This window comes from Penicillium cosmopolitanum, assembly GCF_028827165.1.
Source record: "Penicillium cosmopolitanum strain IBT 29677 chromosome Unknown utg000003l:1.0-3747932.0:1.0-3751027.0, whole genome shotgun sequence".
NCBI classification, from domain to species: Eukaryota; Fungi; Ascomycota; class Eurotiomycetes; order Eurotiales; family Aspergillaceae; genus Penicillium; species Penicillium cosmopolitanum.
The window spans coordinates 1,990,600-2,004,585 of NW_026622673.1; the positions used below are offsets into that span (position 1 = coordinate 1,990,600).

The 13,986-nt window shown below is 48.5% G+C and overlaps 6 protein-coding genes across 6 annotated transcripts; 1 reads left to right on the forward strand and 5 right to left on the reverse strand.

The window, feature by feature from the left end:
- Window positions 1–18: 18 nt before the first annotated feature.
- N7509_000795 (uncharacterized protein) lies at window positions 19–1,653 on the reverse strand (the record flags this gene model as incomplete). Its single annotated transcript, XM_056625432.1, has 2 exons — window positions 19–1,279; window positions 1,337–1,653. 2 exons carry the CDS (start codon window positions 1,651–1,653, stop codon window positions 19–21), a joined length of 1,578 nt encoding a protein of 525 aa, XP_056494014.1.
- Window positions 1,654–2,648: 995 nt separating this feature from the next.
- Window positions 2,649–3,008, reverse strand: N7509_000796 (uncharacterized protein; the record flags this gene model as incomplete). Its single annotated transcript, XM_056625433.1, has 1 exon — window positions 2,649–3,008. One exon carries the CDS (start codon window positions 3,006–3,008, stop codon window positions 2,649–2,651), a length of 360 nt encoding a protein of 119 aa, XP_056494015.1.
- Window positions 3,009–5,255: 2,247 nt separating this feature from the next.
- Window positions 5,256–7,388, forward strand: N7509_000797 (TPR repeat protein; the record flags this gene model as incomplete). Its single annotated transcript, XM_056625434.1, has 1 exon — window positions 5,256–7,388. The coding sequence occupies one exon, from the start codon at window positions 5,256–5,258 to the stop codon at window positions 7,386–7,388; it is 2,133 nt and encodes a 710-aa protein (XP_056494016.1).
- Window positions 7,389–7,642: 254 nt separating this feature from the next.
- N7509_000798 (uncharacterized protein) lies at window positions 7,643–9,054 on the reverse strand (the record flags this gene model as incomplete). The annotated part of the gene is made up of 2 exons (XM_056625435.1): window positions 7,643–8,375; window positions 8,417–9,054. 2 exons carry the CDS (start codon window positions 9,052–9,054, stop codon window positions 7,643–7,645), a joined length of 1,371 nt encoding a protein of 456 aa, XP_056494017.1.
- Window positions 9,055–9,966: 912 nt separating this feature from the next.
- On the reverse strand, window positions 9,967–11,688 carry N7509_000799 (WD40 repeat domain-containing protein; the record flags this gene model as incomplete). Its single annotated transcript, XM_056625436.1, has 3 exons — window positions 9,967–10,839; window positions 10,908–11,071; window positions 11,130–11,688. 3 exons carry the CDS (start codon window positions 11,686–11,688, stop codon window positions 9,967–9,969), a joined length of 1,596 nt encoding a protein of 531 aa, XP_056494018.1.
- A 426-nt stretch (window positions 11,689–12,114) lies between these two features.
- N7509_000800 (uncharacterized protein) lies at window positions 12,115–12,906 on the reverse strand (the record flags this gene model as incomplete). Its single annotated transcript, XM_056625437.1, has 2 exons — window positions 12,115–12,503; window positions 12,720–12,906. The coding sequence occupies 2 exons, from the start codon at window positions 12,904–12,906 to the stop codon at window positions 12,115–12,117; spliced, it is 576 nt and encodes a 191-aa protein (XP_056494019.1).
- Between the last annotated feature and the right edge of the window lie 1,080 nt (window positions 12,907–13,986).

Below are 13,986 nucleotides of genomic sequence, written 5' to 3' on the forward strand. Positions count from 1 at the left end.
TTTATTCGCTTCCAGTTCTTATTCAATTTCGCCTCTTATTTCTGGAGTCGACCGGTCAAGCATCTCCTTCCAGTCTTGCACAAACGCATGAATCCATTTCCACAAGACTGGCGAAGCGACGAACATATTTTCTCGGAGTCTCGGTTCTTGAATTTCGGCGTATTGTCGTTTCCAATCGGACACTAGCGTGAGCTTCATGGCGATTGCTTTTCTGAAGTCCTTGTCCCGAAAATAGTCTTTTTCCTCTTCTTCAATTTCCAAAATGGGAGGATCTTCTTCATGAACTTCATTGTAAAGCGTAATGTAGTGAGGTAAACACCGTTTCTGTAAAAAGTATTGCCCCATGTCTTGATCAGAGCCACGCGCAAACTGCCAGACATTGGCAAAAAGATTGTAATCACGAATCGAGTCAAGGCTAAGAAGTCGACTCAATGCCCAGGCAACTTGACCCAATTCCAGTGATTCGCGGTATTTCTGGAATAATTTCTGGTCCGTGGATTCAGGAATAGCTGCAATAAAACCATCTATGAATGGTATTTGCAACTGTGGGCAAAGTTCGTCGCCGTATTGCGGCAAACCCGGCATGGTCAAAAGCGTAGCCTCAGGGATGGATGATGCAAAGCTCCAATCTATAAGACACGTAATATTACAATCATCATCGACAAATATGTTATTGGCGCTCAGATCTGGGTGGTGTAATGGAAAGGTCCCAGGGTTGACAGCTGGGAGTTCGAGTGTCCGTAAGATATCGCGGAGAGCATCGGCCACGACGACATAATCCACTCTGTTATTTGCTGTGTCGATCTTGTTTCCGATGGTCACGAAGTCGTTCCATAGGCCCACGGCCTTCTTGCATTGTATGCTGGATTGATACTCGACCGGCGTGGGAATAGGCGCCACGAAGCAGTTGGGCGAGATGGGTAGGGTCTCTGCATGCTCTGAGAAAGCAGAAACAAGGCTGTCATAGAACTCCGTCTCAGAAACGAAAGGTCCCCGTGGTATTTCCAGCAGATATCGACCACGCAACATGTGACCACGTGAAAGACATTCCTTGAGTTCAAAGGACCCAGCCTCTTCGAAGAGTGACCCGATTTTATCGAAACGCAACTGCGAAAGCTTCCAGGTAATAGCGCCGAGCTGGGAAAGAATTTTGTTCTTCTTAGCGGTCTCCAGGCTAGGTTGAAAAGCCTCGGATGCTTTCCAAAAGTTCGACAGCGGCCGTCCAGGCGCTTCATTCATCAAGATGAAAGGAACACCGATGTCGTTATCGGAGGAAGCACTATTTTGTGTATGTTAGGACCAGAAAAGTGCGATTGAGGATAGGAGAGCCCGTTACCAGTATTCGTATACCTCAGGAACTGGAATGTCGCTATGAGCTTTGAGGTATCGTAGCGTGGCAGCTTCGCTCGCAAGTAACTTTTCCGCCTGTTCCTCTGGCATGAAGTCTCTCGGATGTGGGGCTCTGAATACCCATCGTACCCCGTCTTCAAATGAAATGAAGACAGCCCAGTTGAAACTCCCCGAGGCAGGATGTTGTTCGGGATCGCAAACACACGGAACACCCCGTCGCAGTGCACTCGCTCGACGGCAAAGAGCTTGAAGATCGAACTTGCGGTAGAGGAAAACTTTATCAGAGCCTGATTTTGAGGACATTTCAAAGATTTGGTGCGCTTTCGGGGCGAAAGCTCCTGTTGTTCAATATGTCAATGTTGATGCGGCTAGCAGCGGTGACGAGCGATTATCCATTCACTCACAGCTCACGCCCCAGGTATCCTATCGAAGGTAGAATTGGGCCAAATGGTCAGAATAGAGTCGAGGAAAAAGTCCGTACGCGTAATTTGGGAATACTGAGCAGAGGGCAGAAATGAATGAGAGATGGTGATGGGATGAGGGTATGGGATCTGCGGGAGAGTATCTAGATACGGGATGACTCAGCATACTGGTGCCTGAGGCTGCAAAGAAGGTACAACGCAAGTACAACGCAAGTAGAAATTGGAAGGTATTTCAATTCGAACTCGCCGATACGCATACTATGTGATTTAAGGCTGGCATAAAACGAATTTCCGAGTGGATGCTGAGTCTGGTCAGGAACCAGCCAAGAGCCACTGCCAGACCGGCACGCATTAACACGAGCTTATATGCGCGATTGACAAGAAGGGATACCGGAGTCATAGATAGCAAAGTTTTCCTTCTTGCGTGGAATATTACTAGTAAATATTGAAGTTTTCCAAGAGATATTTGGGTACGCCAAAATTTGCTACGCCTCCCTAATCAGGTATCCCCGTCGGAGCTGATAGATCTATTTCTCACACCAAACCAAGCCTACTCCCATCTTCATAACCTATTTATTCTGCGACTACCCCACGAAACCCAACTTCATGGGTCTTGGACAAGCTCAACTCTACTTGAATGTGCGTCCACAGGTATAGCAGCAATAATTCTTGACCTTGCAACCACATCCGGGCGGCCGGGGGGGGGGGGGGGACCTTCCGTGACAAACAAATCTATAACACCTTGAGCAAAAGCAGGAAACGCCGATGTGATAGATCTGTCAGTATTCCGGAACTCATCATGTGTGAGAAATTGATTGAGATAATTTTTCGCGAATTTCGTGGAAATTTCTCAAAGAGATTTCACCGAGGTAGGAGTTAGATCATGGACATCTGGTATAGAATCTTGAAACGAATGAATTCAGGGCAATCGGTAATCAAATCAAGACATGCTTGATAATTCTTAGCAGAGAGGTCTGCTAGCCCTTGAACTTTATACTTTTCGGCAATTGCAAACATATGGGCATAAAGTTTGAAGTCCGAAAGTGACTCTGCTGTTTGCATCTTGTCACTGTCAACCTTCGTATCATAGTCCCTAGTATAGAGATAGGAGACGAGAGCCTCAATCGCAATTTCAGGCTCATCAGAGAACGTGTAACGACCTGAAGATGCCTCCTTTATGTTAATTAGCTTTAAGATATTCTCGATAAATTCTCCCATTGCTTCTTCTTCCTTCATCTCGAATTCCCTACTACAGGCAGCATTGAAGACCGGAGACTGAGCACAGATTATTATTCTGTGTACACTAAGCACTGTGCTTCCGCAGACTAGCTGGAAATCGGTGTATGCTCCCTCCCTTTGTAGTCTTCGACAATGTCAGAATCAAAGCCCATGCAAGGAGGATGAGATAGACGTACTTCAATAGACCTTCCATGGCCTTGGATTCCTTCGAGTAACAGGTACACAAGCGTAGGTTACGTATTAGGACTGCTAAGCAGCGTTAGAGAGGATGAAGACGGTGTGGAAACGATGGTTGAAGGAAGACGGATAGCTAGTAGGAGGAAGGTGGGTATTATATAGAACGTGTAATCATGTGACTGCTCTATTCTGGCAAAAAGCAAACATTTGCCAATGCAAGGAGAGATTGTCGCTTGGGATACAAAGTAATTGAAGAGAATTATGAGTTCGCAAGTGCCAAAAGAATTTCTATGTTATCAAGATTCTTGCAAACTGTTGCATTTCCCAAACATCGCAAAACCTTTCGCGATTCTATCTCATATCTCTTAACCAAGCAGAGGGAAACTCGAACATGAGAAAAATGCAATTTAAATTAATGTCCCACTTTTCGGGGAGGTTGGGAAAGAGCCGTTGGTGCATCAGGCATAAGGGAGCTACGGCCATTCCGAATTCGCCTCTCATTTACTATCATGCAGATAATCATTAGATGGCATCCCAGATCTTCATTCTCGATCAGTAAGAAAATAGAAGTGATCGGGAACATTCACAAATCGAAGAGAGCTGTCCGTTCATGGGAATTTCATCCTGACAGCCCCAGGTGAACAATCAACGGGCCAATTACTAGTATACAAAATTATATCACCGAGCCCTTCGGCAGATTGACCTATTGTGCCACACACCTTGAATATATGGCCAAAGGCTTCCGACGACAGAACTTGAATTATAGAACTATCTCACGTGATAATCGTGGCCTCACTTTAAGCAGCCACTCAGAAATTGCCATTTAGCGCGGAGTGTGCGGGGTTCAGCTCCATGGGGGTGGAGAGTGTCTCGCATTTCGGTCTGGTCTGAATGAATTACCACAGCCAGTTTGCAATTTTTTTGCGCTGAGACCCAGCCGAGATGGAGCACCGGCTCAGCCGCGATGAATACACGGTCGGGTGGGTGTGCGCCCTGGTAGACGAGCTCACTGTGGCGCAGATGTTGCTTGACGAAGAACATCAAAATATCACTATCCACAATACTGATACCAACGTGTATACGCTTGGTAGCATCGGTGGCCACAATGTCGTGCTTGCATGTCTGCCAGCAGGCCAACTGGGAGCCAATTCCGCCGCAACATTGACTATGCAGATGAAATACACATTCCCAGCTATTCGGTTCGTGCTGATGGTGGGGGTTGGAGGTGGAGTGCCAGGAAGAGATGCAGATATCCGGCTTGGTGATGTTGTTGTTAGCCAGCCGGCGAATGGCCACAGCGGCGTGGTGCAATATGACTTTGGGAAATCCACCCCGAGTGGATTTAAGAGAACGGGTTCGCTCAATGCACCACCTGCAGTTCTCCTTGCCGCAGTTACAAAGCTTCAGTCATACCAAGCCCGAGGGAGAAGCAGCTTGACACCGCACTTGTCGAGGATCACCAAACAGCCGAAGTTTCGACGTGGCAAAGCAGGCAACGATGTTCTATTCGAAGCGATCTACAATCATGTCGGAAATGAAAGCTGCGTATCATGTGTCGCCTCAAAAGAGATCAAAAGAAAGCGACGAGCAACCAATTCACCGGAAGTTCACTACGGTACGATTGCATCGGGGAACCAAGTCATGAGGGACGGCGTGGAGCGGGACAAAGTTAGCTCAGAAATCGGAGCAGTTCTTTGTTTTGAGATGGAGGCAGCTGGGATGATGAATAATAACCCGTGCTTGGTGATTCGCGGTATTTGTGACTATTCTGACTCCCACAAGAACAAAAGATGGCAGCCATATGCGGCCGCGACAGCAGCGGCGTACGCAAAAGGGTTACTACTCATGGTGCCAGCGGCAGAGCTGGTAAATACACAGAATGCCCCGAAACCGAGTACCGGTAATATTCCTCATTTGATTCCTTTTTTCTGTCAATCAAGCTCACATTAGTTAGATCAGATACCGCGTTTTTACCTTCCTTTCCTACGGAATTTGCAATTCATTGGTAGAAGTTCAGAACTTCATGTCCTCGAACAGAAACTGCTTATCGACAAAGATTGCCGGAAGATGGCCATCAGTGGCCTTGGTGGAATCGGGAAGACTCAAGTGGCATTGCAGTTCGTATATTTTGTCAAGGAGAACTATCCAGAATTTTCCATCTTCTGGCTACAGGCGATGGGCATGGAGAGCTTCAAGGAGGGCTACATGGGGATTGCACAAGCTATAGGAATACACCAAAAGTTGGAGAACGAAGAGGACCTGATGGTGCTTGTCCAGCAACGGTTATCTTCAAAGAGCGCAGGAAAGTGGCTTCTAATTGCTGACAACGTTGATGACCTGGACTTACTGCGTGGGCAAGATCAAATGAAAGGCCTGCTGAACCTGTTACCAGAAAGTGATGATGGCCTGATTCTATTCACGACACGACACGGAGCCATTGCCCAGCATTTAGCTGGCAGCGATATTATTGACCTAGGGAATATGACAGAACGAGAGACGATAGACTTGCTGGAGAGGTCATTGATTCGAAAGGGCGACTCACATGGCAACAAAGACACGATGGATCTCCTCGTCGAGTTAGAATTCCTCCCTTTGGCTGTTAAACAGGTAGCAGCGTATGTGAACACAAACAGAAGCTCTATATCGGAGTATCTAAGCTTGTTGAGGAACACACCGGAAGAGGCCATCGCGATCGTGAGCACGGATTTCAGTGATAAAATGCGCTACCCAAATTTGGCAAGCGGAGTTGCGAAGACATGGACAATAACGTTCAATAGGGTTCTCCAGCTCGACCCGATAGCGGCAGATCTCCTCAAGTTCATGTCTTGCATCGCATGGAGGGCAATTCCACACTCAATTCTACCCTCAACCTACTCCGACGTACAGCTAGCAAGGGCCATCGGCCTACTTTGCTCGTTTTCGCTTATAGAGAGAAGGAACCATGGCACTAAACTCGACATGCATAGGCTGGTTCATTTAGCGACCAGGTTGTGGGTTGCAAAAAGTGGCCAACAAGGGGAGACAACGATGGCGGCATTCAAACAACTCTCGGAAGTTTTTCCGTCTCACTATTACACCGATCGTGAAACATGGCGCGAATATATGCCACACGTGGCATATTTAGAGCGGTATAACCTGCATCATGATTCTGCCGAGAGAGCTGAGCTCTGTATGAGAGTCGGGAAGTGTCTTTTGGTTGATGAGCGCGTGAAAGAAGCCACTGTCTGGCTGCGGCAGTCTTGTGAATGGAGGGAAAAGAATCTTTCCCCACATCACACGCAAAGACTCACTTCACAGCGTTATCTCGCAATGGCATATCGACAAAGCGGGCAGCTCAAAGAGTCAATGGAGCTCCTTGAGTATGTTGTTGCAATGGCAGTGGCTGTTTTAGCAGAGGATGACCCAGATCGCTTGGTCTCGCAGTACCAACTTGCGGTATCTTATCAAGCAAACGGACAGACCGAAGAATCGATCAAGCTTCTAGAAAATATTGTTTGTATACAAACTCACCTGCTGCCACATAATGATGACAGACGACTTGGGTCACAGCACATGCTCGCAATGGCATATCAAACAAATGGACGAGTCCAGGCATCAATTGAACTGCTCGAACACATTACTAGTGCGGAGGCAGAAAAGCTCGCAGAGGATGATCCCAAACGATTGTCATCACAGCACACACTCGCGATGGCATATTCTGAAAACAGTCAGATTGAAGAAGCAATCAAACTTCTGACGCATGTTTGTACCATTAAAGCAAAATCTTTCGCAGAAAGTCATCCAAACCGGCTGGTGTCAGAGTACGCGCTTGCGATGGCATATAAGGACAACAGTCAGATTGCCGAATCAATCAAACTCCTGAGACATATTACTACGACAGAAGCGACATTTCTCGCAGAAGACGATCCATATAGATTGATGTCAGTTAATGAACTCGCTTCTTGCTATGAACTCCTGCCGAAGGAATCTGGAACGGATCAGCCGACCGCATCTTTCGTGGGGAAGTTTCCAGCAGATCAAGGAGGCCAACCTGTGCTGAGCCGAGAATCGTGGGGATCAGAAGTGACCTGGAATGCTTTCACCACTTCCGCCACGGGTTTTGATCAGGTGCCGGAGCATCAGGAACTGGGGTTGAGGAGTACATCTAGAAGTCTGCTTTCTAGACCGAGGGAGAGTGTTCTTGGGAAACGAAAGAAGTAGCGACAGAGTTGGTTTTCTGCAATGAAAGTGGCGAGTATCACTGAAAATCTCCCTCGTTGGATACATTTCACAACTACGAAGTTCTTTTTCAGTGAGACTGGAAGAAATGACATCAAGCGCCACAGCTATTGTCCTGATTGATTGTTGGGAGGTTCCTCCGGATCAATCCCAACCAAACAATTAACAGGCTCACCATCAGGACTAATATTGATCTGACTCCTCCTCGGATCCCGCCAACTCCCCGAAAGCTTCGCCTAGCTATCCAAAGCATTAACCATAGCCTTTCCCATATCAAGAGCCCGATTAGCACGAGTGTGCGAATAATGCGTAAGCAATCTCCGTGTAGCATTTCTCTCTCCATTGACAATCATAAATTTGGCACTTTTCTCAACCCACTCGATATCTTTCCGAGACTGGTCTTCAAAACCGATGAATGCCCGTTTCACAATGGGCAGGTATGTACGCGGCGCCGAGCACATGTAGTATAGTACGCGCTTGAATAATCGACCCGCGAATAGACTCGCTTCTTGAAGTTCGTAGTCTGGGTTCAGGAATGTGGATTCAGCATCTTTGCTCAGGTAGCGATGTTCCCCCAGTTCTGGCGGGATGGACTCTGCGCCCAGCCACCAGGGGATAAACGGCGCTGCGACGGAACTAGTTGGCGCTATCCAGATACGATACATATCAGGGTCAGTGTCTGGATGTAGGCTAACAACCTGGCCATATCCGGCCTCGTCATTGGAAATTCGTGGGTCGCGGACACGTTCGATTAGGTCTTTCTCCGTCACGGGGACCATTGCCTTGGTTAATTTCTCGAGCCGATCGGGCGACATGTACTCGGCATCACCGCCAGCAGGAGTCTCTTGGCCTGGCTGCAAACCGTAAATGCTCTTGATATTGAATGGTTTGCCAGATTCGTGGCTCCACCAGCCTTGGTTGACTGCGAACGAGACAATATTGTCCGAAGCCATATAGTTCGGATCATTCCTGAAGTTATAGGGAAATCGTGAATGTATCCAGGGAAAGACACACGAACATCATTCGGCCCAAGTCTCTCAGCAGCCCAGAGGCCCTTCCCACCGGCGAATTCCCATACAATCCAACCCTCATCCTTATCAGCAATGAGATGGGTATTCCCACCATAGTCCGAGTATCCATATTTCCCAATAAGTTCGCCAATAATCTGAACTCCCTCTCGAGCAGAACTTGCGCGTTCCATCACAAGTCTTGCCAAGTCAGAATAGGACGGACCTTTCTGCGGCTTGGGAGTCATGTCTAGAAGCTCTGCACGACCGGGTGCCCACACATCACGAACCGCGACACCCTTCTCATTGACACCTCCATTGGATATCGGCGGCGGAAACCCAAGGTAGTCGCTGTAGTCCATACTGATGTATTTGAAAGTATGGCGAACTTGTGGGATGGTGGTCAATTTCCCGGGAACGACTGCAGCGGATGTTACGCCAACAGTGACGGTCTCATTTGCGGCATGGTCGGCGGCAGAGTAGATCTTCAGCCAGTGACTTGAAACTTCCTCTCCAGTGCCGCCGACTAAGACGGCTCCCGAGGCTGTGAGGTTCGATCCCACGTAGAAGGAGTAGCTAGCCGTGGCAGGGATACTGCACAGGGCAATGCTAGATTTCAATATAGTAATGTGTCTCTTCATGGTGAAGGAAAGGAGCAGACTTTGACCGAATTGAAGTATGAAATGTCCATGATGTTGGTTCCTTTTATACTATTCCACAGAGTGTAACTATCTTCTACAACCCCTGGAGTATAGAACGCTTGTTCCTCCTCAAGCAAGTATTATAGTCCGCCAGTTGAAGATCTAAAATTGAGAGCCAGGGCATGCTATCTCGACTTGAATATCATTTTCTACACAAGCAGGGCCTACCGAGTGACGCTTCCAAGGTTGGATTTTGCTGCGCTTCGAAGCCTTTATTCCTGTGTAGCTGTCCCAACAGTCCATAAGGCCTTCTCGGGATATCCGGTAAAGCGACCTTAAATTCCCCGGTTGCTGTTGGCCCTGCCCTTTCAGGAAAATGCGAGGTCGCGGGGTATTAATGAATTCAAGGCCTCCCATTAATCTACAGCTAATCAAATGGATGACCGAGCAGCCCCGAGATCTGTTAAACGCTACGCGGTACCCGCATCGGATTTAACCGCTATGAAAGCCTTGGCTTTTGTCGATCCTACCCGTGGAGCTCTTTTGATATTCATCCATTGTCAATTGGAGATCGAACTACCAAGCTATTCTGTATGTTGAGTCGAGAACTACAGTTGTCATTCACGATTTGGCGGTATAAGAATATTTGATTCGTAAATTTGATGCCAAAAAGTCAAGAATATGCAGACAATGTCAATACCCACGCCTCAATAATCCAGCCAAAGGCCACACATGCAATGCCAAAGGCCCCAGCCAAATAAAACACCAAACACCGGGTATTCCCAAATTTAGATAACAAAAAAGCTCAACCGTGGCAAGCCCGATGCAATAATAATAACCGAAAAGAGGCTCAAAGACGCAGCGCAGAAGGTCGCGGGGGAGGGGGTGGAAGGGCAAAAATAACGCATGGCTTCATGTCATCGTCACGTCTTGCGATGGTGTATTCGCAGCAGATGGGTCCAGGGGAGTTTCGGCTTCGGCTTCGGCGTTGGCTTCGACATCCGCCATATCTTTATCTTCGTCCTCCTCTCTGGGACTGACAGCAGTGACACCGTTGACGAGGGGAGTAGACGAGATTTCCTCTCCAGGAGTCCGATGATCCTCATCAAAAACCTCCTCCCACAACCGAACCGTCAAATCAAGACCACAACTAACCATAAGCCTCTTCCCATCCAATTTCCCCGTATTCACACAAAGAACAGGCTCCGTATGCCCCTTAATGCGCTGCAAAACATTCTTACTAACAATATCCCAGCAAAGGATATCCCCATCCTCACTCCCCGACACAGCAAAGCAAAGCGGAGGCGAATATTTCACCTCAGGCTCCCCATATAAACCAAAACTGCCCGAAAGACTGTACTTGGTATTGACGTGACCCTGGAAAGTCTTCACAACGCGGGACTCAACATAATTCCACATCCGAATACACCCATCCAGCGTCCAAGCCAGGATGTATTTCCCGTTCGGTGAGAATTTCACACACGTTGCGGGTGGGTTGTCTTCGTGGACTAGAGTGCGCAGACACTGGCCGCTATGCGTGTCCCAGACTCGAACTAGTCCGTCGTGCGCGCAGGAGACGATTAGCGTGCCGTCGTGGACGACGTCTATGCCAGCGACGGGGTCGGAGTGTGCGGGGAGTGAGCGCATTACGCTGGCTCGTCGGACGTCCCAGAGGAATACGGCTTCATCGTAGGAACCGCTGACTAGGATGTTGCCCTTCGGTGCGAAGGCGATTTGGTAGACGTAGTTATGGTGGCCTACGAAGGGTTTGGTGTGTGCTCGACCCTGGAGAAGAAGAATGACTGGTTAGTCTTTTGTGTATGGAGGAGATGGACGGGGTAGCCTCGACATACGGTTTTCACGTTCCAGAATCGAATTGTTTTGTCATCAGACCCTGATGCAATCCACTCTCCATCCGGACTCCAGGCCAATGTTGAGATACCGGAGAGATGGCCTTCGAATGTGTATATGAGTTTGCCGGTTAGAGTTTCCCAGACCTTGATGACGGCGTCGGAGCCTTTGAGAGGATGTGATCAGCAATTGGGGTATGAATAATTGAGGGAAGAAAGACATACCGCCACTCGCAATCATACTGCAGTCTGGAGAAAACTGCACCGTCGACACACCGCGGAGATGAGCCTTGAGCACATACTTTTCTTTGTAGTTCAAAGACTCGGGCTTCGAGGGAGGGGGAGGATTCGCATTGGTAGGTGGGACAGGTGTTGATGAGCGATTGGAGAGATCGTCTCGCGAGGAGTGGTGATTGTGTTCGTCTCGTTCTCGGCGGTCTTCAGAGAGCGCGTCCGACTCGTCGGGGGAGCGATCCTCGTGGTTGCGCTCAATCGGGGTAGGGCGATCAATGGGTGAAGGGCTGCGGCGACGAGAGCTGGAATGCGAGTCATGCCAATACTCGTCTGCATCTCCAGCTACCTCACCTGGACTGTCGGACTCATCATACTGGCGTTTATTGGGGGATGCGCGTTGCGGGGTGAAGTTCTTTTGGTGTGACCAGCTTGTTCGGCGGCGCTTTGTCTCTTCGCGATCTGAGCCCGCGGCTACGTCATCGGCGGAGGATTCACCGGGGGACTGGTCGCGAGTCTCTCGACGACGACTTCTGGTTTGCGCATTGTCCATGAGGATTGGAGATATTGGTGAAGAGACGCAACACTGCGCAGCGCAACGCGTGAGTGACGGGAAAATCCAGGCGCGTTCCCAAGGCGGTGAGACTGCCACAACCACACTGCTGCACTGCACTTCACTCCACTTTACTGCACTGCATTGCACTGCATGGCTACACTAAGGAGATGATACAAATAAAATTTGAATGAACTAAAGCAAACCTGGGTATTTCAAGATACTGATCTATTTGATTTCTGGTCCATTCAACATTGGAGAAAATCCTTGTCATGAAGTTCTGATCCAGTTCCCGGTAAATATATTGGCTTCAGGACTATAACAGCCACCAGCGCTGACCAAGACCTGGGCAGTAGACAGAAGAGCATTCAGTAAACCACAGTTTCGTCTTATGTCAAATTCACTCTGGTGATGCTCTTCGTCGATTCAACGTCTCGGAGCCGCCGGGCTGGGCTTTTGGTTCACCATTTCCAAGATATTTTCCCTTTCTCGCCCCGCGAGTTCCTCCCATAAATTATCCAGCGCAGTGCTCAGAGAATGACGCTGGTCATAGTTTGGATCGGTCTCAGGAGGAAAATATCGCCGACAGTCAATTGTCGGCCCCCACATTCGTGTCATGTTCGCAAGGGACGCCGGTTCCTGGAGTTCGTTAGCTTTTAAGTGGCCCAGAGTTCCGATTTGCGCTGTCCACGGCACGGCATGACTCACTGGACAATTGAGTTGACGTAGCCAGCGACGGATGCATTCCTGTAATATCGAGACCTCTGTAGCATGGGGAGGTACTTGAGGATCCGGCTTAAACAGTAATGCATAGTCTGGAGATGACAGATTCAGAAATTTCTCAAAGCACTCAATATGAAAGGTGCCTGTGATAAGATATTTTAGTCTCCGCCAAAGAAAACGGCAATGTGAGTTCGCCCGGATGAAATAAATGCAATTACCTCGAAGGAAGCCGGCGCCAAGCGGGGGCTGGTGCCAGCTCATCTGATCAGAGATTCTGATCAAACATTTCCCCGGCCATATTAACTCACCGCAGTGGCTGAGATAGCATGGCGCTCCGCTTGAGAAGCTGGGTACTTTTTGAAAGAGGAAAGTTAAGAGGCGCATTCCTGGCTGTAGCTCCATGGTCACCTCCATTTCCAACACCGACTTCACATAATTCTGAAGATTATTGATCATGTCTTCGATATTCGCTTCTCGTCTCTCTTCTGGCGACATCGTGAAGTACTCTTGTACAGGATCACGAAGACGAAATTCACGAGAGGTACCGTCGTAGTGAGACTGGCCATCCATTTACCTCAGAAGAATTGCAAAGGAACGACGGAAAATTGAATCCCGAAGGGTATGGAGGAGGTGAAAGAGGCGGGAATGGTACTTGGCAGGCCCTCGAAGTAGGTCGAACTCACGGGTTCACCATGACTGGGGCGCGAATGAGGCAGGAGCGACCCGGGGAGCATTGCACTACACTATACTGCGAGTAATAATGAATGGGTAGAAAAGAATCAATTAAACTAAGCCCGGATATTCCGGGGCCATTGCTATGCTTAACATAAGATTTGGCAAGGGAAACAAAGTAGATCTTGCAATACATATTGTCTATGCTGCGATATCCTTGTTCAGAAATCAGATCCAGATCTGAGAAAGATATGCTTCCTTGAAGTTGATGACCATGAAAAGATGCCGGTGGTGACAGGAAGTGAAGAGAGGAACATCATTGGTACACAATTGCCTCGCCATATGTTTCCAGATATCTAGCGCCGCTCCTCACTCATTCAGCGAAAGGCTAGGCTGGGAGTTCGTCCCTTATCCATCAAAGAGATCCAGTGGTTATACTGGACAAGCATCCGGGCATTATGGGCTCGCCGGACATCGTGGGCAGGTCGGACAACGTGGACTCGTCGGCCTTCCTTCGTAGTAGAACAGCATTGAGCAAAGCCCCAGGGCACGCATAGGCATTGAAAGGATCGACCGGCGATATCTTTTACCGTACATATTGGACGATGCACATTAGAGTCGCAACCGAATTCTGCTTTTTTGAGGACTTCGAGATGACTTTGAAGTTGAAAAAGAAAGCGTGTTCTTCCATCGACTTGCTTCAATTTCTCCTTGCTTTGCCCCATGCATCTCCCCTAGGCTGACAGCTGTCCGATTCGATCATTGCTCTGTAAATTTCCAGCGCTCCTGTCCCTGCAGTATAAGATTTGCCCGAGTGAGGGAGTTGCCCGTGAGATAAAGATCGCGCTGAGATTGGGAATGGCTGGGTGTTCGGTTTTGAAATAATATCGACTGTTATGGTTG